This window comes from Penicillium vulpinum, assembly GCF_028829585.1.
Source record: "Penicillium vulpinum strain IBT 29486 chromosome Unknown utg000004l_segment0_segment0, whole genome shotgun sequence".
NCBI classification, from domain to species: domain Eukaryota; kingdom Fungi; phylum Ascomycota; class Eurotiomycetes; order Eurotiales; family Aspergillaceae; genus Penicillium; species Penicillium vulpinum.
This window is the reverse complement of record NW_026643244.1, coordinates 2,632,224-2,656,214: the sequence shown is the minus strand read 5'-3', so window position 1 is coordinate 2,656,214 and position 23,991 is coordinate 2,632,224. Positions and strand designations below refer to the sequence as shown.

At 46.6% G+C, this 23,991-nt stretch overlaps 6 protein-coding genes across 6 annotated transcripts, besides 3 other annotated features; 2 read left to right on the top strand and 4 right to left on the bottom strand.

The window, feature by feature from the left end:
* Positions 1-1,544: 1,544 nt before the first annotated feature.
* Positions 1,545-2,357, top strand: N7479_009507 (A4/G1 family peptidase; the record flags this gene model as incomplete). The annotated part of the gene is made up of 1 exon (XM_057257200.1): positions 1,545-2,357. The coding sequence occupies one exon, from the start codon at positions 1,545-1,547 to the stop codon at positions 2,355-2,357; it is 813 nt and encodes a 270-aa protein (XP_057104658.1).
* A 561-nt stretch (positions 2,358-2,918) lies between these two features.
* N7479_009506 (putative amino acid transporter) lies at positions 2,919-4,837 on the bottom strand (the record flags this gene model as incomplete). The annotated part of the gene is made up of 4 exons (XM_057257199.1): positions 2,919-2,992; positions 3,044-4,303; positions 4,362-4,439; positions 4,498-4,837. The coding sequence occupies 4 exons, from the start codon at positions 4,835-4,837 to the stop codon at positions 2,919-2,921; spliced, it is 1,752 nt and encodes a 583-aa protein (XP_057104657.1).
* Positions 4,838-5,865: 1,028 nt separating this feature from the next.
* Positions 5,866-5,871: a sequence feature (Protein overlapping with rRNA (N7479_009505, KAJ5951092.1) was converted to a misc_feature.).
* A 117-nt stretch (positions 5,872-5,988) lies between these two features.
* Positions 5,989-6,148: a sequence feature (Protein overlapping with rRNA (N7479_009505, KAJ5951092.1) was converted to a misc_feature.).
* A 113-nt stretch (positions 6,149-6,261) lies between these two features.
* Positions 6,262-6,296: a sequence feature (Protein overlapping with rRNA (N7479_009505, KAJ5951092.1) was converted to a misc_feature.).
* Positions 6,297-6,478: 182 nt separating this feature from the next.
* On the bottom strand, positions 6,479-7,027 carry N7479_009504 (uncharacterized protein; the record flags this gene model as incomplete). Its single annotated transcript, XM_057257197.1, has 1 exon — positions 6,479-7,027. One exon carries the CDS (start codon positions 7,025-7,027, stop codon positions 6,479-6,481), a length of 549 nt encoding a protein of 182 aa, XP_057104655.1.
* Positions 7,028-7,966: 939 nt separating this feature from the next.
* On the bottom strand, positions 7,967-11,561 carry N7479_009503 (transcriptional regulator family TF; the record flags this gene model as incomplete). The annotated part of the gene is made up of 7 exons (XM_057257196.1): positions 7,967-8,223; positions 9,177-9,373; positions 9,426-10,001; positions 10,063-10,328; positions 10,588-10,694; positions 10,745-11,369; positions 11,514-11,561. 7 exons carry the CDS (start codon positions 11,559-11,561, stop codon positions 7,967-7,969), a joined length of 2,076 nt encoding a protein of 691 aa, XP_057104654.1.
* Positions 11,562-12,506: 945 nt separating this feature from the next.
* On the top strand, positions 12,507-13,541 carry N7479_009502 (C40 family peptidase; the record flags this gene model as incomplete). Its single annotated transcript, XM_057257195.1, has 1 exon — positions 12,507-13,541. One exon carries the CDS (start codon positions 12,507-12,509, stop codon positions 13,539-13,541), a length of 1,035 nt encoding a protein of 344 aa, XP_057104653.1.
* A 2,300-nt stretch (positions 13,542-15,841) lies between these two features.
* On the bottom strand, positions 15,842-23,415 carry N7479_009501 (type I polyketide synthase; the record flags this gene model as incomplete). Its single annotated transcript, XM_057257194.1, has 3 exons — positions 15,842-16,098; positions 16,170-21,449; positions 21,510-23,415. The coding sequence occupies 3 exons, from the start codon at positions 23,413-23,415 to the stop codon at positions 15,842-15,844; spliced, it is 7,443 nt and encodes a 2,480-aa protein (XP_057104652.1).
* Positions 23,416-23,991: the final 576 nt, after the last annotated feature.

Sequence of the window (23,991 nt, the reverse complement as noted above, 5' to 3'; positions counted from 1 at the left end):
AGGGCAAAATCCATACCCACGAAAAAAACATTTGGAACACACCATGAGATAAGTAGGCAACTAACAAACAGCCGACGGGAGCATTTAAATATTGCAAATAGTTCTCAAGGATAGTATAAAGCTGACACAAGTCGAAAGCAAAGTAGTCCACAACGATGAAGTCAAAATAGAATACTAACGGCAGCTGCCAAAACAGGTACCGTAACAAGGCTGACTAGAGGATGGCTAAGATATGCGAATATTCTAGCAATAGATCAAAGTGGGCCACGAAGTCTCATGGGGGAAGTTGCAGCAAATTGTATTCATTCGATAAGACTCGGAAAACCTTTGTATCAAGTCCTGGAAGCTGGTTGAAATGATAATTAAAATGTCAAGCGCTGTGGCTTGAAGATCTGGCTTGATGAAATTGTGCCAGACTCTGCATAGGAGACATAACTTACCGAAAGTCTTATCATTGGTTGCCAGGATGAAGGAATTGCGGGATCGATATCCAATGGCCTGACTGTTAGATTCGGAGATTATTATCGAATGAAGTTAGCGTGGACTAACCTGTCTGCATGAAAGTCAGCACGGATCTGCACCCGGGAGCTCCGATGCGGGGAGACTGTTTCTTTTCAACCAGAGGTGACTTGGTGGGGGAGATATGGCTACGATGTTTGTCCCCGAAGCCAGTCTTCTATATAAGGCTACCACACGATCGGGCATATGATGTATAACTACATGATTATAAATATAGATACTATTTAGCTATGTAAATACTACATACATAGTTGTATCCACATTATTCACAGTCCACATTTATCCACCTCTCCCGTTATTTCTCCTGGGCATTGTTGCTTGTTAAAAGCTTGGCACTCTTATCACTGTGAGGCTAGTGGCTGGACAACAAGCCTATATTAGCGTCCAAGCCACAGTCACATCAAGTTGTTATCACTTACCGATGATTATCGCCGGTGCACTCTGACCAGAGCGATCACTGCCCTATTAGTTCGGATTTATTATTTCGCATGTCCAAGTTGCCTGCTAATCTATACCACTTCTCCTCACCTTACGAATTTGAGCTGAGTTGGCCTCCACGCCCCGTCGGAAATCCGGAGGGATCGCAATTGTACCTTATGAGTGTACATGGAAAACAGACAACGCTATTGGGCTACTAGCCTAGTCTTTGCTAAATGTGCATAGATTTGATGCATGAAATAGTCCCGTGAAAGAGAGGCACCTGGCTACTGGTTACCTGAACTTGCGAGCGTCGCGCGGATAAAGTTAAATTCTGCAGCCCAAGGTGCATCGGTCTCCGACGGCACCAGAAGATATGAGTATTTCTTCTTCTTGTTCAAGGAAGGTGATGTTACATTGAATGAGAGAGGCATCGAGTGTGCATTAGCTCGAGTACTTCAGGATTGTCGTATGGTATTCTTCAATGAAGCTACAGCTAGACACGACAGATATATAAACGGCATCTTCCCTAAGATTATCTCGTTATTCACACAGCCAAGCTACCTCCACTTCCTCCTTTCAAACAGTTCAAGCATCCAATTTGCAAAATGAAGTTCGCGGCTACCATTCTCAGCGCAGCGTTGCTCACAACGTCTGCCATTGCAGCTCCTCTGACCGAGAGCCGTGCAGCTCGCAATGTTGCCCGAGCTGCCGGCCGGGCTGACCGTATCAGTCGTCCGGCTTATAAGCCAGACACCAAGGAGCTCCTCATTCAGAATGGAACAGTCCACGAGGAGTACAGCTCCAACTGGGCCGGTGCCGTGCTTATTGGCACTGGATATACCTCTGTCACTGGACGGTTCACCGTCCCTACCCCCAAGCTTCCCACTGGTGGCTCGTCTAGCAAGCAGTACTGCGCCTCCGCCTGGGTCGGTATCGACGGTGATACCTGCAGCACCGCCATCCTCCAAACTGGAGTTGATTTCTGCATCCAAGCAGGCAAGGTTACATACGATGCCTGGTACGAGTGGTATCCGGATTATGCCTACGACTTCACCGGCCTCACAATCGCCGCTGGAGATGTGATTGAGGTCACTGTGACCGCCAGCTCCCTTACTGCCGGCACTGCCGTCGTTGAGAACGTCACCAAGGGCAAATCTGTCACCCACACTTTCACCGGTGGAGTTGATGGAGACCTCTGCGAGTACAATGCTGAATGGATCGTCGAGGACTTCGAGAGCGGCGGAGCCCTGGTTCCCTTTGTCAACTTCGGAACTGTCACCTTCTCAAACGCGCAGGCCACAACTGGCGGCAAGGTTGTTGGACCATCCGGAGCTACTCTCATGGATATCAAGCAGAGCAACGCCGTTTTGACCTCATCTTCTCTCACTAGCACTGGTGTTACTGTGAGCTATGTCTAAGGCCAGATAGAATAATCCAATCAAACCCTCTCGCAATATTGGAAGATTGGAAATGCATACTGCACTGGTGGGTGAAGAAGGGTTGGGAGGTTGCAAAGGAAACAGAGATTTTGGCAAGCACTGGATATGATATCGATGGATGTGTTATCTTTCTTTGTGGTAAATACATTGGAAGCAAATCGAAATTCATTTCGCCTTGATTGATACTATGACATTGTTTCCTCTAGAACCGGGGGGTGATTGGCTTAGTCGTGCAGTGGCGTCACATCGTCCGTAGTCCTGGGAAATATCCATGAATATATTCTAGATGTAGTTCAACCAGACTAAACTCCACGTAGTTTTCACTAAATAGGCTGCAGAGGAAATTTGGCTGTACAGAATCGCTTCTCTATTGGTGTCAGGAAAAATGAGCCTATATCTTATCATGGTATTTCTTGTATTAATAGCGATGCTCCCTGAGCTACGATCAAGGAAATAAAGGTTGAATGGCAGTCATCCAAATCTTGTGTAAATGTTGCAACTAAATCGGATCCACCGGTTTGCCTAGATTTCAATTTCGGTTTAAGCATTCAGATTGAGGGGCGAGACACAGGAGAATGAGGTAAGTTGCGGGATTTTGAATGCATCAATCATTCCTGGGAGAGATTTTAGTATGGAGTGAACAGCAGGATAGTAATACTACTCACCAACAATGGCTGCCCACATACCTAGCCCACACATCGAGAGTGTCGCTAAGCATAAAACAACATGCCAAATATTGATTGCGACTTGAAAGGGGCCCCCAGAGCAGAAACCGCGGATCCATCTTGCTGTCGTTGTTTCGGTCCGAAGCACCTCTCCTGTTATTGGGTTGAACGCTTCACCAACTTCTGTTCGAATGGCATTCTTCTGGATGTCAAATGCAAGGGCAAACAACGGAGGCATGGTAAATGTCAGGTTCAAAAGCATGGAGGCAGAAATTATGCTCACGAAGCCGAAATAATCTGGAATGGCCGCGGCGATAATAAATGCAATCGTCCACCAAACAGGGACGAGAGAAGCATAGACGATTTTTCCGACTCGAGTAGTCAGAGGAGGTAGACTGAAGATATCCATCAATATATTGTTGTAGACAATCTTGACTCCAATGTTTCCGTAAAGGCCTGCGCAGATGAGAGCGGAGAGCAAAGAAAGGATGTTCCCGACAGTCTGCCATGCGTATATGCTAATGCCTTGATAACTCGGGCTATAGCTGTACTGTCCTTGAAGATAATACACGACGCAGCCGTGGGTGAGATAGACGCTGTAGATAAAAAATTGGGCTCCCCACATAGCCTTGATGAAGTCTCGAGGTCGCCGCATCTCGGCCATGAATTCAACAAACAGCTGTGCACCTGCATATGCCAACACACCCGAAAGCATACCATTAACGGAACCAATAAGCCCATTTTGAGGGACATTGCTGTAATGGATGATCGGCGGGTAGTTACCATCACTGTCCGGTGTGATCGTTTTTCTGTCAACCGCACTGCCAGCAGACCCAAGTGTGGATATTTTGTAGTTGGGTGGAGACACAGACATAACACCCATAGTCATGAAGATGACAAAGAGGTTCATCCACACTGCGAGATTTGCAACCCAGCCATACGCTTTGAGAGTCCTGATCTGTGAAATCAAGAAGCCAGCGCAAGCAAATATAACTGGACAAACAACATAGCACAGCCGGAACTTCGACATCTGAGAGATATTTTGGCCAAATTCGATTGTGACCTGGCCCACGAGTAAGAGTAGCGAAATCGCCTGACAGACATTTGTAAAATGGCGACCCCACCGACCAAGCGTCCTGAATCCGAGATCGCCATAGTTCTTGGCTGGGAACTCGTAGCTGTCCACGCCAAGAAAGACGCGCCAGATGAGATATCCAGAGTATCCAGCCATGAATCCAAAGACAGTATAAAATGCAATACCTTCATCCAAATCAGTCAGTACAGTCTTTCAAGACGTACAGGAATAAATGGAGCTAACCTGGTCCCCAACCCAATGTGCCCATCGCAAAGCCCGAGCCATAGGGGCCTAGAATATCAGTTGTAATCAAATAGAAACCTAGCAATTTTATGAGCCTCGAGTTTGAATATCAGATAGAATATAATTGCTAACTCACAGGCACCCCATGAGGCAGACCTAAGCGAACGGGTTGCATTTGCCCATTCCTCGTCTGTTATCGCAAGTCTTCGCTCTCGAGTTGAAAAGTCTTTCTGTGTCAGTGTTGTAATCGGTTCTTCACTTTTTTTCCCTTTGAACAACTGTCGCACATTGAGCACTGGAGGCTCTAGATACTCTTCCTCTTCCCTTGTCTTCTTGGAATAGTAATGATACTCCTCAAATGTGACATTCACATCGTAAGTCTCGCGAGCCTGTGGTTTGATGAGGGTGCTTATCGCTAACTCTTGGGGTGATTCAGGGATTAAAGGACCCTTTTTTTCGTCCAAAGAGAGTTCCATATTTATAGTGAGTATGAGTAGACCTCAAATGAGAATGTATAATGTGAAATAGAGAATATCAATGTAAAACTGGGTGAAATTGACTCTTTTAACGTCATGCAAATCAAGCGCGGGGAATAAGCATCGGTCCTAAAAATTAATTAATTCTGTATAGAACAAGCATTCCTTCGGAGTGTTTTCGGAGAGAGTCCCCAATTCTCCTATCGCGGACTGCGACTTGCTACCAGTTGGACGGGTTAATCTACCGATATCATGTACATGATAACGATTGACAGTCCACTGATAAGAGTTTCTGATGATCTTGTGACCAAATGTCACTAAAATCGGCCGTTGAGCGAGAATTAACAAGATCGGCCTTTTTGAAACCTCAGGCCCAAATATTAGTGCCTGATTGATGCCTAAAAGTATCCCAGCCCTAGGTAGTACTATCTCGATATGGGAAGTCTATACCCTAAATTCATGTCCAGGAAAAATTCCATAGAAATACGGAATTGATTTTAGCATTCTGAAATAATACTACTAAAAAGACACTACAAAAGACATAAAAGTAACCAGCTTTCGTATACTCTTCTTGACATGCAACATAAAAAAACCTCCCAGCTCCTTTGTTGATGGCTTCTTTAAAGTCTTACTCAAGTTTACAGATTATTCTCTTCATTTTGTAGGACACTGGGATTATTGAAATACCATAGGTATTCATAAAATATGATCTCAAGAGTTAAGTACCCTCCGATACCGAATTTAGTCTTGACAAGCTTGTTCCCTCGACATTGCACCCAATCAATGCACGCCCAGAGATAGAAACACAAGTATAGCTGTTATTTAGTATTATCAATACCTACCTTCATATGACCAGTCATATATTTACGTATGTATTTGCCTCGATATTGTCGAGTATCTTGGATAGCGATGTGATCCTTCTGAATGTACAATGCGGGTTTGACCTTGTGGTGGTTGAAAAGCTTTTGCGAAATCAGAAATACTTAAGCTACCAAGTTCAGTTATAGAACGAGAGTAATTGAATGTAGTCAATCCTATAGGAGGTTTGGGGATTTCCTTGCCGTGGAAGATTGCCATGTAGTGAGTAAACATAAGAGGGAGGTTCCGGAATAGGAGGGCTTATAAGTCCAAGCATAAGCAGCTCTACACACCCCCTTCTGAACAGAGAGGAAAAATACAAAAACATACAACAGTGAGGATTCGCTGGTGGTCACCCACCCAACTACTAACTCACCGGCGTGTGGCTTAAGTACGGCTGAGCGGACGGGAAGCCCTGTTTTCCACACCCTATGGTCGTATGTATAAGGTTGACTGTGGAAAGGAATTATAAACTATTAGGGCCTGAAAGTGTGAGATGCAAAGAATCTAACATCTAGTTTGATGAGGCATCTTGGTAATTCAGGATCTTGACACGAGAATGTTACACTTTCTCTGCGGTTGCGGTTGGCTGCTTTGCCATAACACTTTTGACAAATTTGACTGTATCTAGCGTTAGGCTGCCCAGGATTCCGGGGATCCCGTCGCAATCCCCAGTGGTCTCCAGTAAATATTGTTGTAGTATCACCGCTATTACTATAGTAGTAGTATTACTGGATTTGCTACATTATTCTAAGTTGAAGGAATCAAAGAGATATTCAATCACTAGGAGTTGTACAAAGCCGAAACTAACTCATCTGCACGTCTCCCGTAGATCCGATGAGTCTGGCTCAACATAGGGAGTGTAAAGTTCGAGTTCTTCCCCCTTAGGAAATCCAGAGCCCCTGGCGTTTGAATCCAGCAAAAACATTGGGATCTCTGTGTGATCCAGATGGCTGCTTCGAGTGGACTCCCGCATTCCGCTGGAGCGACACCATGCGACCTGGCAACGACAGTCTGAATAGCATCGAGTGGTTGATCTACTAGAGTTCGCCACCAGAAGAAGTTTGTCTGGCGAATTTTCTTGTAGAGGGCGTCAACTTGGGTATCTAGTTTTGCAATTTCGGCGGACAGATCGGGGCTGCTTATGATACGGCGATTGGCCTTGATTGATGAGCTTCGAGGGATTTTTGCCAGGATCTCGTCCAGTACCTCTTGGGGGACCTTCGGTCCAACGGCTTGTCGTGCTTGGTGTAGATCCTTGAGATCGAGCAGAATTTTGATTTTCGACAAAGTCAAAGAGAGAAGGAAGGTGACGGTGTCTGTTCCATCCATAAACCTGGCCTGTGTACCCAGAAAGAAATCAACATCCTCAAGAATATCGGGGTTCTTAATAGATGGCTTCTACTGTCGCTTGAGTCTGTTTCACAAAATTACAGAGCTTCTTGTGTTCATTTCGATGTTCGATCTGGTGATCTCTACTACAGTAAGATAACACCCCACAGGCAGTGCAGGTTTTCAGGTCCTCTTTCTTATCGCAGATCGCACATCCCCAAGGCAAGGCCGTTCTTGGTTGAATAGGGGGTTGGCGCAGGAATTCTGGCTGTTCGATTGTGATCTGAGATGGCATCGTGCTTGTAGAAGATTCGTGGTGAAGTTCCAGCCAAAATTATTGGGACAGCACCCGGTGTTTTTAGGGACCATCACGACAATAGGCCTAATCGGGCTACCGCCTTCACCACCGCCTTTCCTAAGACTTCTCAAATCCCACGGATTCCTACCTAAACCACCCAAGTCGTGCGCACTTGATCTAGTGAATAATCATTGCTGCTCAAATCACCAAGATCAATTTCAACCCAAGCACAGTAAGCACTTGTGGCTTAAGTACTGGTGAGTGGACAGGAAGCCCTGTTTTCCACACCGTATGGTTGTATGTACCAGATTATGTATAGGGGAGAAAACTGACGTAAAATTGAAGGCTTGAGGGATGTCGGAGGGCCAAGAACGGTATATAGTATGAGGGCGAAATCGAGATGTCGGTCGGGTGGGCCTGATGTAGACGGACTCGAAACAACATACATAACATTGGCAATCAAACAAACGCACTGGTGGTGGCTATTAACCAAGAAACAAACTGACCGACATGTGGTAAGAGAGCTTCGCAGTTTTCATACAATCGCACGGTCGCCATTCTCTTCTGTAAAAAGGCAATTGGGGAAACTCGCCCTTGAGCAAATTTAGCACGTGAACCAATGATTGGTAGAGCCTACTGACTTACCAGAAATCACTATCAAAGCCGCAATACTCAGGCACCATCCAGTCAGCGGAAGGCAGCTCGGTATTGAGGTGTGTAGGTGATGCCTCAATTATAAGTGGATTCAGCGGCTGTAATAACATGTCCACAACAGACTGAAGAGAGCGCTTGGCCTGAGAAAACAATTTGAAATTTCCGTCATTGGGGCTATGCAAAATATCCATGTGCGCAATCAGAACAGAGAGATTCTCGATTACCCGTCGCCGAGATGCTAGGTCTAGTTCCTTGAATCGACATCCAGACGATGGTTGTAGAAGATACAGTGCAAGCGCCCCGGCCGCTGGGAGAGCGCACGATGCCACCTATATGGTTAGCTCAATAAAATCCCACAACAATTGCTCATGGTACATACTCTCCACGCTAGGGATATAAAACCTAGGTTTGGTAGTTGTTCCCTTCGGATCAAAGCATCGTTGACCGAGCAAATCAGTTCCATCGCGGACTGAAATAAGCTTGACTGTTGAACTCCATGCCGCCATGCCGCCCACTCGATCAGGAATGCAGATTGTAGATACAAAATCCGAATCATATGTAAGCACTCCATCTCTGTGCGGGGCCTTTGGCTATCCCAGAGTTCGTGAGATGACACCCTGACAAAGGACGGAAGGTTCTCCCATGCCTCGTTGATTTCGTGGTGCAAGTCACTATGAATGATGAGCGAACAGATTGCAGAAACCAGCAAAAACCACGCACATTATTCGCTGTTGTATATTAGATATGTTCCTGCCCAGGAGCAACTCCAACGTCTCTTCTCGAATCATTGCCGTGATAGTTGACCATCGAATAATGGAGCTCATTCGGATATGACCCTGCAAATTCCACCCGGCATGGTCAAGGTTTTCCAGCTCACTACTAAGAGCAGTTTCCGACAGGGAATAACATCTTTCGTCAATATCAAGAGGTAAGTTGATACAGCAAAATTTCTTGCTCATGCGCGGCGGTCGTCCGAGAAATGTCGCTAAGCTGATATCGATACTGTATAAGCGGGAAAAAATACGTTTTCGTATTTCAACCAGAAAGAAGGGAACATCGCGCGCTTCTTGGATGCTTTCGTGAAGTCCAGCGGCAAGTAGGGCACAGGCTGCGTCGTTAAGTCGACGCCACGTTTTAAGACCTGTCAAATATCACTTCGATGCACACGCAAAATCAATCGAGTTATAGCATACATACTTTGATCTCCATAGAAAACAGACTGGACCTGGAATGTTTGATAAAGAAACAGAATATGAACGTCGTTCAGGACGTCCAGTGTCTCGCAAAAGATTGCACATTTGTTTCCAAATTGAATCAGGTTCATCCTGAGGGTTTGTCGCTCTTGTTCTGTTTTATACAGAGCATATGGTGCACGAAACTCGGTTGCGGCGATGCTGAGTTTGCTGTTAGCCTCTATATCTTCTTAAATTTCCTCTGTAGCCATACCCAACAAGTGTGAGGATTACTCCCATTGTCTCCCAACGCAGGTTTGGACCCGTATACTGGTCAATGAAGCCCTGCAGGGTCATCAAACGAGTTATATCCACAGCGCGGCTGGTATTTTCAAACAACCGCTGGGATAAGGCTAGTAGATCAGATCGAAAATTTTCAGAACGCTGTAGGGTGAAGATTTCTTCAATGACTGCATCAGCAAATGGCTGAATGAGAAATGCGCCAACATGCGACTCCAGTCCGTTCCCCTTCCAGTCAGAGAAAAAGCGCATGATGGTGGTATTGAACCTAGAGCTGCTAAGTGTTTCCAACAATTGTGCTCCCTCAATTGTCGAAGCGTTGTTCATAAAGTTTGTTGTAGAGTAAGTCGGCCCCTCGTCATCCCGTCCGACCGGAAGAAAGGTCGAGCCAGCCTCTAGATCCCCAAAGAGCATAGTTTGCTCGCGAACGTTGCCCAATAATGAGTCCAGAGAAGACGAACCCTGGTATCCCGTATTTGGGTGTCTATTTGGTGGGAGAGTTGGACGGATGGCTTCCAGAATAGATGCGGAATTAAAAGCCAGCGAATGTCTAGAATGACCGTCAGAAAACAATCGATAACATCGAGACGGGTCAAATTGGAGACACTCACTGCGTCTCCGAAGATTGCGCTGTAAAGGAGGGTCGACTCCGCTTGAACGCATTCTTCCTGTAGACACACTCATGGGGGATTTCTCGGCCAACACAGCGAGCGCATGGTTGTCGATGGTCGCAGGCTAGTTTCGACAATCGACAGGGCTCACAGGATGCGACTCTTGGTGGTCGCTGTGCCCGGGCATTTCTTGAACGACCAGACATATTCACCACGTACACGTTGGGAGACTGGAAGATTGGGGCGGGATGAGAAGCGGGGGCTCTCTTATCAGTTGACAGTCAATGTTCTCGATGGCTTTTAATGAAACGAAAGATGCAGCATTTATTTGTTTGTAAAAGGCCAAGATATTCTAAGTAATCATTTTTTCTTCAATGAAGGCAATGGGCCATCCCAAGTTGGCTGTGTCCTTCCCTCCCAATGACTCTCCACAGGTCGTGAATCTATCTCACGCTTTATTTGAGCCGAAACAATCTCATTTTGGCCCCAAACACGCAGAATATTTAATCCCACTAGTTTTCGCACCTGCTCATCCGTTGCACCGCGCCGCATGACAGCTTCAATGAGCCTCGGGTATGCCGAGACATCATCGATCCCACTAGCAACGGTAGGTGTTCCATCAAAATCACTGCCTGCGACAATTTAGTACGTGCTATTCCGAAAATCACTGATAACCACTCACCAATTCCAACATGATCCCAGCCGGCAATGGAGGCAGCATGAAATATGTGATCTACCACGTCTTCTAAACTGGCCTTTTCCGGGTTGTCAGGTCTAATGAACTTGTTCGCAAAAAAGATCATGATCAGGCCACCATTTTGTCGGAGCATTTGAAGGACATCATCAGGGGTATTTCTCAGACTTTTTGCAAGCGCAAAACATGCCGAATGGGAAAATATCACTGGTGCTCGAGTCATAGATATGGCATCTCGCATTGTTCGGTGAGACGTGTGGGAGAGGTCTATCATCATGCCTAGCCTGTTCATTTCCCGTATCGCATCACGTCCAAATTCACTCAGTCCACTGTCCTTGCCTGTCTCTGTTACCGTCGTGGCTGCGGTAGCGAATGCATTGTCGCAGTTGTGAGTTAGAGTGATATAGCGCACTCCGAGCTCGTACATTTGCCGGATCACAGCAATGGATGAACCGATCTGGTGAAGCCCTTCAGCACCAAGCATGGACGATATCCTCTTTGACTTAAAGGCTTTTCGAGCGCATGCTGCTGTCTCGCAGTACTGCAGCTCGTTGTATTCCGCTACCAAGCGCTTTGCCACATCAATCTGCTCAAGGGTATCACGAACGCTATGCTAGAAATTTGATCGTTAATAGTGCTCTTCATGAGAGAGGTCCAAGATTCATTACATTTGGATCGTCAAGATGAAGTATTCGGGGGCACTGGTCTCGATGTTAGTCCCATAGAGTGCTGCATGGGCAATACCTAGGGACCTTACCTCTACAAAGACCGACCAAAACTGCCCACCCACTTTGCCTTGCTTCATCCGCTTGAGATCTGTATGAGATGCAAGTCCTTGAACATCACCAATATTAGTCTTTGATCACACGATTGATGAATTGGAAAATATACCCTGACCAAATGGCAGATTATCTCCATAAATCTGATTGTTGAGCTGTAGTCTAACAAGAAATGGAAGATCATTATGTCCATCTATGAGAGGTATCTCAGATAATATTTTGGTCGTTCGGGCCGCAAAGTCCAATGGGTCGATGTCTTGACGCTGCATTAGGTCTCTTGCTCTTATCGCAATCCAGAGTGCTATAGAGATAGAGCCGATAGCAACAAACTTGAGAGGATTCCATGATTTCGCTTTTTGTGCCTTGAAAATGATTACCCGGTTGTGATTCTCATTTGTGTCACACTCATACAATGATGATCTGGGTGGCCGCTGTGGCTCAATTGCATCCAAGCGATTCATAGAGATGGGAAAGTGAAACAGATGGCAACCGCGCCAAGGGAGTTTCAGATATCACCCGGATTCTCTGATAGGGGAGAAATAATTAAACCTTTAATTTGATGTCCTTCTTGGAAGCGATATGATTGTCAAATGTCCGAAAGCTTGCACACTCTCTCGGACAAAGTCCGGAGCGATGTACTCACTCGGCGACACATATCTTGCTATCACGAAGAAACGGATGATCGGCACGAGGGCAATGCGTCCAGATAATAGTATTTGACCTATCAATCAAACCAAATTCTCTCTTTCATTATTGCGGGGGAAATACTGCGTGAGGGGCTTTCGGAGAGAGCGCGGAGAGAGCAACAACGTTCTCCGAGCGGTTACAGCCGCCACTAGAGATAGATATGGGAATATCTGGCGCTGCAACAGTATACGAGCAAGCACTAAATCTACCAAGTCTGGTACATAAGACTGACAGAATGGGACGCCCAAAATTGAAAAGTATGCCCTATCGGTTTTCAGAACATCATGTTTTCGACTTTTGCAACACAAGTCACCTTGGCACTTATTCTAGGTGCTGCCAATGCCTTTCCAAGCTCCAATAAAAGCACAAAATTTGACGCTCGCATATCTGTGCAGCCTGGCTACATAAATGTGGCTGTCGCAACATTGTGGACCGACTCAAGCAAGCCACGCGCGATAGACGAACCGGCCCTGGCAAACCCGGTGCAAATTGAGAAATGGCTCAACGATATGAACGTGACGGAGTACCGAGATCTTACCAGTAATAGCCGGACTCAGACGCAAGCACTGTATGGCGCTCGTGTGGATATTCTCAACTATGAAAGCGGATGGTACGAGATAGCCGTCCCCGGCGAGGCGACGCCAAAGAACAATTTGGGATATCCTGGCTGGGTTCCTGCTTCACAGGTGTCGCTTGACCAGGGCTACGGCAAACTGCAATCGAGCAAACCATTTGCAACGATCAACAAGGCCGCCACCGTTCCGCTCTACCGTGATCCTAGCTTGACGTCGAAGCTCATGGAAATCGTCTACGACACAAGACTCCCAGTCCTAAAGAAGAGAGGATCAGTCATCGAAGTCGCAGTACCCGATGGTGGCTCGGCTTATTTGTTTGCCCACGATACTACCATCTATAAATCTGTGTCGGAAATCCCTTACCCGACGAGCCTTGATCTGATCAACACAGCAAAGTTGTTCATTGGCCTTCCTTATCTCTGGGGAGGCATGTCTGGATTTGCCTTCGACTGCTCGGGTCTCACGCACACAATTTATCATTCGCATGGCATTTCCATTGGTCGTGATGCTGATGCGCAAGCTGACTTCACTGGTCATGGCATTCAAGTCACCAAGGCAGATTTGCAACCAGCTGATCTTATGTTTTACGCGAGTAATCTCAGCGATCCTAACACAATTTACCACGTTGCGATGTATATTGGGGAAGGAGAAATGGTGGAGGCATATGACGCAGGGACCCCAGTGAGAATCACAACTGCTCGTTTTGGCGAACAATATTGGGGAGCAGAGCGGTTCCTCCATTGAAATGATATTGCAGAGTAGCAAGCAAAATAGAGAATTTCATGTTTATGAAGGAATCATCCGTTTTAAATGGTGACAAAGAAGAGTAGATGCTGAAAAAAGTGTAAAAATTCAATATGCACTACAACAAAAGGCCCCTATAGGCAGTAATTTGTGTCTCGCTATCAATATCTAGTCAAAAGAATGTAGTGGGTAACCTATGTCTCCCTCGCTGGATCAAATAGCTCGGCATTTTTACTTCAAACTAGTCGGGTTTTCCGTTTATGGGCTAATGAGCTTGTTTTCTTTACTGTCCGCCGAATATTTGGTTTAGTACTGGCTCGCTGTCTATTGATAGCTTGTTAATCGATAATAGATTATGTTGACTATTAGGGCACCCGCTCCATTTATTCACCAACAGGGCTAACGAGCAATTCAGGGTGGATATCCCCATCGTAAATATCGCTAGTCCCTCTCTGTACACTTACAAGGTACCTGTTAAGTGGCAAATCTTGCAAAGTGGTTCAGTTCTTTTCATCTCATATTGTGACTAGCTCAAAGGCGGCTTATTACGAAAAACTTGCGAATCTACCTTACTCCAAATTTCTACATACTTCCAAGGTTACATGTAGGTGGGTAGTTCAACTCGATAACCGATCTTTCGGGATTGAATGGGCTAGTGCGAAGAAACTCGGTGTCAATGAAGACAGCAAAAAATTTATTTTACATACCATCCTTATATTTCGGAGCCCTTGGAATCGTCTATATATCCGCATATTAGTCCTGGCGAACATAATTCTACAGTCAATCTACGGGTACGGAGTAGACAATTCCACTGCCCTCGCCTGAACCTACGCCTCCGCAAAGCCCGCAAAGCCCACAAAGCCCAAAGCCCAACCCGGACCCAACCCGCAAATGGGTTGGGGTTTAGGCCTAAGGTAGACGCCAACTGTGGGCCAATAGGCCCCTAAATGGGCTCCAAACAGTACCGAGAATTTAGATGCCAAGTAAAGTTGAGCCCCCTTTTAGGGGGTTTAAAATTATCCTTCGTTTTACCCCCGTTTGTAAGCCTTCACCTAAAGGTAATAATTTATTATTTTAAATGATTTAGAATTAATTACTACTTATCTCTCTATATCACGTCTAACAACGTGAAAAAACGCGTTATTTAGATAGGTTTTAAATTATGAAGGTTCACTTAGAAAGTGATGGTACTCCCCTTTGAATCCTAAATATAGTATATTAACCTCTTTTCGACCTCTACTAGTTGGATTTTGTTTCAAATTGGAATATACACTTGACTATATACCTATTGAAATTATAAATTATACACCTGAGCTCTAGATAATTAGTAGAAGGGTTAGAATATAGCGATTACAAGATACTAGTTGAACCCCCTGAGTGGGCTGTTAATGGGGGGTAATGGGGGGCCTTATGGGCCCCTGCTAATGGGCTGTGTGTTGGGCTTGCGGAGCTCTACCTGCACCGATTACGGAGTACATTATGTCGGAATATAACATGTACTAGTAATAATGAATACTGGTTGAAAACAGCCTTGAGGGTATTGTACCCGAGAATGTCATGTAACACCAGTACCCGGCATACCATACAAAAGTGTATATTACAATTAGTCATCCTGTCCGCAGGGCACCTGGGCAGATTGTCCAAAAGGCGGATTTTATCATACTTTATTAGTTAGAGTTATACATATTCATTGACCTGAGTTAGTACCATACCTTGCTTACACCTTGACTTCTGTCACAATATATCATATTCTTCCGGACAAAAAAAAACATAGGTCATCTCCACAAGAATCATCGGTCCCTTGTGCGGCCATATGATGTCTTTTTGGTAGTCTTTTTGATGTTGCTTTTGAATATTCTTTTTAGATATTTCCTTTCACTTCTCAGTTCAGGAAAAGACAGTGGGAGTACGGGGGAGGCTGCATTGTGGAAATGACTTCTCTATGTGTAACCTTCGACTACTCTGGCATAAGTAAAACAACTAGCCCTGGAGTTTGGAGTCCAGGAGAAAATATAGCCCTCTACTCGCGAAAACAGCGGCTTCGTGTACTATTCTACGGTGGTTGTATTTATGGATACGCGTTTTAGGAAGACGGTATAACGGTGAACTAGGTGCCAGAGAGGAGCAATTGCATATGTCCAGTCAGTCACTGTACCTTGGACACACTTGGTTTTAACTGGTATTAACTAGACTCAAGACAGAAGTGATTGCCCATATAGCTTCAGGACGTTGCTCGATGAGTGCATATCACCTAAATATGGCTCGGATATGCTTGGATTTATCCAATTGCTTGTACCAGGTTATGTAGTCATGTTGGGCGTGATATCAGCCGGTAAATCCTTGAGAACACCAGAAAGAAGGGTAGCAAAAGTGGCACCACCAAGAATTTTGAACGTCGGTACGTCGATGCCAAATTCAAGGAAGAACCAGCTTCGGATTGCAACGGCAATTAAAGAATCAATCCCAAGATCAAAGGAAGTCATTTCGGTCATCTTCTGTCGCTCAGACTCGCTGTAGTCACAGTGAAGTAATAGAGCTACTCGGCTAGTAAACCCATCTATGTTATTATGGCTGCAGATTAGTACTGACTTTGAATGTCATTTTGAGCATTGTATGGGACGGACGTACCTTTCAGGATTTCGTAGGCCTCCTCGCTAGAAGTGGCATCTTGCAATTTAGCCCTGGTTGATATGACATCCTTTGCCTGGCTCTTTTGTTCCTTCACCTTCTGTTGTTGTTTCGCATGGTGTAGGAACTTGGGATTCTCAAACCATTGTGTCCTCAATCCAGGCTCCGGGACTTCCACACGTTCACCTACAACAATTTCAACAATCACTCCAGAGTCCGGTCGGCTTGCCAGAATTGCTTCAGCAAAGGCGGTATGCACATCCCGCTCCGAAAGCCACTGGTGACCACTGTTCTCACTCCAGTTTAGTGATGCCCACACATCCTGTCTGGCAAGATACCCTGCAGCGAGAATGCTTCCCAAGTGGAGGATAGAAGCAGGCAAACCGCGAGCGCGTCGCTGATAGGCCAGAGCTGTCATGTACATGTTGCTTGCCGAGTAAATTGTCTGGCCACCATTTCCCCAAATGGCTCCAATAGATGAGACGCACACAAAAAAGTCAAGATCGTCACCACTGAATATCTCGTCCAGGAACCTGCTGCCATCAACCTTCGGCTTCATCTGCTGCTCCACAATCTCGATGGAAAGGTTGGCTACGATGGCATCCATGAGCACCATGGCTCCGTTGAAGATGCCCTTGATCTCTGGCATGCTGCTCCTTATATTCAGGCAAACTTCCTCCAATTCAGTACGGTTTCCGACATCACCGAAGTAGACTTGGACGGTTGCCCCCATCTCTCTCATCTTCTCCAGCCACGCTGGTTCAATCTTAGGACGGCGAGAGGCTAGCACAATGTACCGAGCCCCGTACTCAACCATCCACTGTGCCAGCGCTTGACCTAAGTCGCTGGTTAATCCAAAGAGGACGTAGGTCTTGTCCGCAGCAAACAACACGCGACTATCAATGGGCTGAAGCCTGACGGAGATTTTGGATTCCAATGTCCAGTCAACCATCGTCATGCAGCCTTTCTCAACAGGGCGGGGTTCAATTAGATCGCGTAATAGTATGGTGTCAATCTCAGGAGAATCTTCCACATTTGAGGCTACCGAGATGGCCCGGAGAGTGATTGTCTCAAACAGTTTCCCTAGTTCTACAGGGACTTTTGTCGGTAGCACTGCATCAGTGCCAAAAATATCCTCCATTGTTAGGCATTTACATGTCCTAGAGATGGCATTGCGGATCCGCGGGGCCAGATTGCATTGATCCTCTGAACGGGTGAAATCAATGAAGCAAGATGCCGCGAAGGGAATGATGCGCCGAAGGCTTTGATCGGAGATATATGGGTTGATATGAGACCAAATTTTGTCTGTTGCATGGATTGATGAAGTAAAAACAAGGCTAAGCCCTCGCTGTGAAGCGGATTGAGATAAAGCCCAAGCGAGGTTCGAGTCAGGGTTGTGTAGAACAACCGGTCCATCTCCAATCGCCGACAAATACTGAAGGAGGTATTCACTGATCATGAACAGCAAAAGTCTTGCTTCGCTACCTGGGGCAATATGGCAAGAGCGGCAGATTGGGGGATATGTTTGAACGGTTGAAGATTGTTTGTTCGCGAAGGCAATAGCCCTGTTACTTCGATCGCCGCTCAAAATATTGCCAATTACAACAAACTGACGTGCATTAAGGGGACCGATAGATATCATGGTAGACTTCTCTACCCGAATGGTGATTAATTCCTCTGAATCGGTATGACCAGATAGGAAACCTAGGTCTTCCATCAACGTGCAGCCCTCATGAGATTGCACGAGTGTGATCGTTGCCTCATCAGACAATCTATCGACCGTGATTGGATGGCGAGAAGAGTTGTATCGATCATTGGCTGCTTGGAGGTTGCGAAGTCGCGGAATGATGGCGAAACCATTCTGGTGAGATATTTCCGGTTCGATTGAGTAGAGCATAGCGGTGTTATGGTCATGGTCCCATTCATCCATCATTCGAAGTCTAAGAAATGTGTTAGCTAGGAGGGCGACATTGAAAGGTTGACCAGGTTCAATGTTAAGAAATTGAAGCCGAAGATGTGACAGTTCATTGACCACAGATCGACCGACCCCAATTGTCATATTGGCGTATGGATCCGTCTGACACCCTTGAGTGACCCAAAGGCCGAGTATAAATTTATCAAACACTGCCTTGAGGTAGTTGATCTTCCCGTCTGACAGATTCTGAAACAATGGTTCATCTAGGTCAGAGATGCTGAGGAAGTGCTGGCAGGATTTTAGATCTTTCTGAGCCAGCTCCTCGACTGAAAGCAGGAGCAACACGTGATGATACCATGGCTGAAGCAAAGCTGCAATGGCTTCGGCTCGCGATCTCGATACTTCAGTAGATCCACACAGAATAGCAAGAGTACCATTCAGCACCGTAGGGGGAGATTCAAGTGGTTGGCGCACAGCAAGTACATGATCATCGACCGCTTGAGTGGCCATCACGTAAATGGGACAGGCTAAAGGGCTTACTATTGGAGTGACTGTATCAACCCCAGAAAAACAAGCTGATCTCAGGATAGGGTCCCATTCCTGAGGACTGATAAGAGGAGATAACAATCGATTGTCATTGACACCAAGCCACCATCCTGGAAGTCCAGAGAAGATGAATCCGAAAGCGGGTGTCCCCTTTTCAACACTTGTCAATTCCAGTATGACCAAATAGCCTCCAGGTTTAAGGAGCTGGCGGATATTCTTCATAGTCTCTTCTAGAGACGCTGTCACATGGAGTACAGAGGAAGCCACAACCAGATCGTATGAACCGGGAGTATATCCTTGACTCGTCACGTCCTTCTCGATGTCCAAAGTGCTGAATTTCATTTTCTTCGCGTGATTCTCCCACTTTCCAAGTATCTGCTGTGCTTTTTCAAAGAAGCCAGAGCTAACATCAGTGAAGGTGTAAGAGTCAAAAGCATCCAATGTATCAAAGATAGCCTTGGTGGCGCCGCCAGTACCAGCTCCAATCTCAATAATATCAAGATTTGGGTGGCGATGAACAATCTGGTTTACCATCTGCGCCAAGGTACTTGTTGACTCTTTTACGCCCAATGAATCAGTGTAGAATTTGTCCAGAAGCCCACCATGCATCATGTGCTCCAGTATGTTGATATCACCACGAACGGCAGCCGGGAGGTTCTCTCCAACTACCTTGATCATCTTTATCAGAACGTCGTCGCTGAACTTATCCATGAGTCGATAGACATGCTCGCGATCATTTTGAATCCATTTTTTCTTGACACACGGATGAGTGCCATCCATAGCCCTGGAAATGACATCCTCCGCAAAGGGGAAAATTCGCTGATGAAACCAAGTTGCCTTGGCCCTTTCAGTTTCTGTAATCGTCTCTGTGAGATGTTGAAGGTAATATAAAACCCCTTGTGCTGCCACTGTAGCCAGCTCAACACGATGAGCGTCGAAGGAGACACCAGCAGCAGACGCTGCAGCATTGCCATCAGGTGCAGCTAGACCCCATTGCATTGTTGAAAAAATGGCACGGTAATTCTCCTCCGCTGCATCAGATACAGGAGCCAGTTCCAACCCTTCAATATGGACTAGTGCGTTCCCTTTTGTACCTTCGACGCTAAACAAACCAACATCCGCCTCAAAGCTTGGTGGGGTGCTGTCCGGTATGAGTGAGTCAAATGCAAGGTTGCATTCGTCAGCTAGCTCCTTCTGACAAGCGGAATGGTTGATGCGGATGCAGCGGATGTGAACGGGAACGTGTAAACGGTGAAGGCCTCCGTCGCTCGGATGGCAAAAGGCGAGACATGCCGCTTGAAAGCTGGAATCAAGGATAGCCGGATGGATGAGCAATGGACTCGTGTCCCCACCAATGTCCCGTTGAGGGTTACCTACAAGACCCGTGCCGGCCTTATATGAACGCTGAAGGCTTGATAGGGCTCGGAATGGCCCACTGTAGCCATACCCGAGCTTGCCAAGAGACTTATAAAACAGGTCGGTGGGAACATCGACAAGATTGGGTGCCCTCACAGAGCGTATGGGAAGAGAGTCCAGAGACGGTGTGCCCAAAGAGATATGAATTTGGCAGCTCGAAGTAAGAGCCAAAGTATCGGACCCTGCGTTGGGGGCCGCATGGAACTGAAAGTCTGCTGAAATAGCTCCGAGGCGTCTCGAAATTCTCGAAAGTGTGACCAAAGTTTCAACAGCAGCGTTTTCATCATCAAAAGAGGTTGCACGATGAATAGCAAGGTCTAACAGCTCAATCACGATAATATCCTCGCCTTTGGCGAGAATCTGAGCAGCCTCAATCGCAGCAACCGCATATCCTGCTCCAGGGAACAGGATCTGGCGTTGAACCTGGTGCCCTTTCACCCAAGGAATATCTGAGACCTTGAGTGTGTTGCGCCAACGCAACTCATCCATGGTATTGACCTCCCTTGTGCCCAAGATGTCATGGAAGGGATCGCTGCGGAGGCGATTTACTCTTGATGCTCGAGACTCAAACCAGAAAGAGCGATCATGATCCCAAGGGTATGGTGGCAGATTATTCAGTTGCCTAGGTCTCTCCAAATCAGGCCCGGACATAATACTATCATAGCTAGCAAAGTCGACAGCTTTTGAGCCATGGTGTTTCCATAAGTTCCCTAGGGCCTTTGACACACTCTCTAAACCATCAAGGTCGCGGTGTAAAAGCCCCGAATAAGGTAACTGCTCACCTTGGCTAGCTTGAATAATTTGTTGGGCTGGACCTCGCAAAGCTGGATGTGGTCCAATCTCGAGCACATGATTGAATGGGTCCTCCTCATCCAATGCCTGTTGAATGGCCCTTGAGAATTGAACAGTGCTGATCATATTTTCTGTCCAATAAGCGGCATCGGGCCCATCGGCGGTTTCAATCCGGTCCCCATTTCGGACTGAAGAAAACCACCGACATAGGTTGCCAGGAGATAGTTGAATATTGGAATTTTGGATTGAGATACGGTAGGGTTCAGCACATGGAAGCATGTGATGTGAGTGGTATGCCGTGTCGACTTCGAGTATCTTTGAGAACTTATTCTCTTCCTGAAGAATCTCCAAAGCCTCCTCAATTGCATCGGCATCACCAGAAAGGGTTACGCTTGTCATGGAGTTGCTTGCCGCCATGCATATGCGGCCCTCAAACTGCTCTAAATTGCATATTTCGTTTGCATCCTCCCAAGTTGTAGCAACCGCCATCATGGCGCCTGGCTTTCCATTTGAGCTCCTGGCCAGCTTGGCGTGGAAGCCGCGGTAGTAGGCAACTTTCATTGCATCTTCGGCAGAAAGGAAACCCGCTGCATATGCCGCTGCAATTTCGCCTGTGGTCTGTTGTTAGCAATTACTCCGCGTAGAATATAAAAAATATTAAGCAAACTGACCAGAGGAATGACCCACGACAGAGTGAAAAGATATCCCTGCGCCGCGAAGTAGATCAACCAGGACGATCTGGATTGCAGTACATAATGGTTGAGAGATTGAAGCCTCGTGCAGTTTGCTGTCTTCAGGTGCTGCGAGAAGTTCCTCCATGATCGACCATGAAGGGCGATCTCCATTCGGGAGAGAGTATAACGTGTTCTGCAAGTGTGCTATGCGCTCCCGCACAAAGGCACAGGAAATAATTAAGGATTTACCCATCCCCGCCCATTGAGCTCCTTGACCCGTAAATATGCCCAGAATGCGAGCTGGGATCTGGGAACCTCTGGTTATGTCTGTCTGCTTTGAAGCCAGTTTATGGCAAAGCGTCTCAACCGATGAGGCGGATATGGCTGCCTTGAAAGCTAGCTCGGACTTGCGTGAAGAAAGTGTGTAACTCAAATCGCGGAGATTGATCGATGACTCGTCTAAGTTGTGTAGCCAAGTTGAGTAGGCAGACAACATAGTATCCAAAGACTTTTCAGAGGCCGCAGAGAAAACGAATGGATTAAAAACGGGATTGTGGCTGGTCGTGATTGCTGTTGTTGTCGACGCTGCTTCATAGCTTTCTAGGATCGCATGGGCGTTGGTCCCTCCAAAACCGAAATTGTTGACACTGGCCCTGCGAGGCTGGCCCTTCTCAACTGCAGGCCAAGAAATAGCCTGCATGGGTACCTGAAGGTGGTCTGAGAATGGCTTCACCTTGGGATGCAATTCATTCAACAACATATTTGGAGGTATGATTCCATGTTGAAGGGCCAGGGAGGCTTTGATGACAGCAGCAATCCCAGCAGTCCCTTCAGTGTGACCGCAAACAGTCTTGACGGAGCCGACGTAGAGGGTGTCATTTTTGGCAGAAGCGGAAGAAAAGAACGCCCGGTGGATGGCCTCTGCTTCAATGGGGTCACCAGCCGGAGTGCCCGTGCCATGCGCCTCAAAGAATTGGCAGCGATCGGCTACTTTGAATGGGTTTAGGCCAGCCTTCCGGTACGTCTCTTGGATAAGAGCAGTTTGAGATTTCTGACTCGGTACAGTAATTCCACTTGTTCGTCCATCTTGGTTCACACCCGTTTCCCGCACAATGCATTCAATATGGTCACCATCAGCAATAGCTGCCGACAGTGTCTTAAGGATGACTGCCCCAACACCCTCACCTCGACCATATCCGTCCGCATCGACATCCCACATACGCGAACGACCGCTTGGTGAGACCATATTTAATCCATTCAATGCGGCATATGTTTCTGGTCTCAAGATAAGATTTGTTCCCGCTGCTACGGCGATTCGACACTCGCCTGACCTCAAGGATTTTACTGCCTCGTGCAGGGCAACTAGGCTGGAAGAGCAGGCGGTATCGATTGCCATGGAAGGGCCATGCCAGTTGAAGAAGTATGAGATGCGATTGACGAGGATACTGCGTTCGGTACCAGTGGCAGTGTATGTTGGTATGACATTCGGGTCTTGGCGGAGGTGAAGGCTATACTCTTCACGCATCACGCCAACATAAACAGCCGTGTCTGATCCATTTAGGTCTGCCAAAGGTAGACCTGCTGAGTCAATGGCCTCATAAACAGTCTCCAACAACACACGTTGCTGAGGATCAATTGCCTCGGCCTCGACCGGATTGATGTTGAAGAACTGCGCGTCAAAGCAGCGGATGTCTTCTGACAGTAGATAAGACTCTGTCACCCTACTTGTCGAGGGATTTTTGCCAGTGGGATGATAAAACCCATCCGGATTAAAACGAGTTTCTGAAATCTTGGTAAGGACATCTCGAGGCTCCTTTAGGAGGGACCATAGCTTTGCTGGACTGGTTGACTCTCCGGGAAGTCTGCATCCTGTTCCGATAATGGCAATGGGTTCGGATGACATGATTTTGGATACAGCCCTGGAGGAGATAAGGATAAGTCTGATTGGCGATTTTGTGGATTGAACTACATCCCTGGAGGCATTTTTTAGGTATTTATAATTTCCTACATTTATTTCTTACAATTCAAATGATAGTAAGCGATCTTCTCAATATATGCCATTTAGAACAGAAATTGTAGCGGCATTGCCTTCTGCACAAGCACAAGCTACTGTCCAAAAGGACGATCACCCTTAGTGTTGTTTTATTATTTCGGGGTATTATTTGGGGGCGTATATGATTACGGTGCCCATCCGGCCAGAGAAAGAAACAACAAGCGGGAAAGCACCGGGATAAGTCTATGGCTCCATCTTAGTAGAAATGATCCAGTCGAGCTCGGTGTTCATATCGCCGATCTTGTTGCGGAAATATTTTATGTCTCATTGGTGTAACATTGCTCCGTTTTACTGTGCTCTCCTACTACTAGTCTTTGCATCTTTTGTGAGTAGGCCTGATACACCTGCAGGGAAGTGATTCATCATAAACCTCACAATGCATCTGCGCCCGAACGGCACACATAAAAATGCTGACTGGGTCTTGAA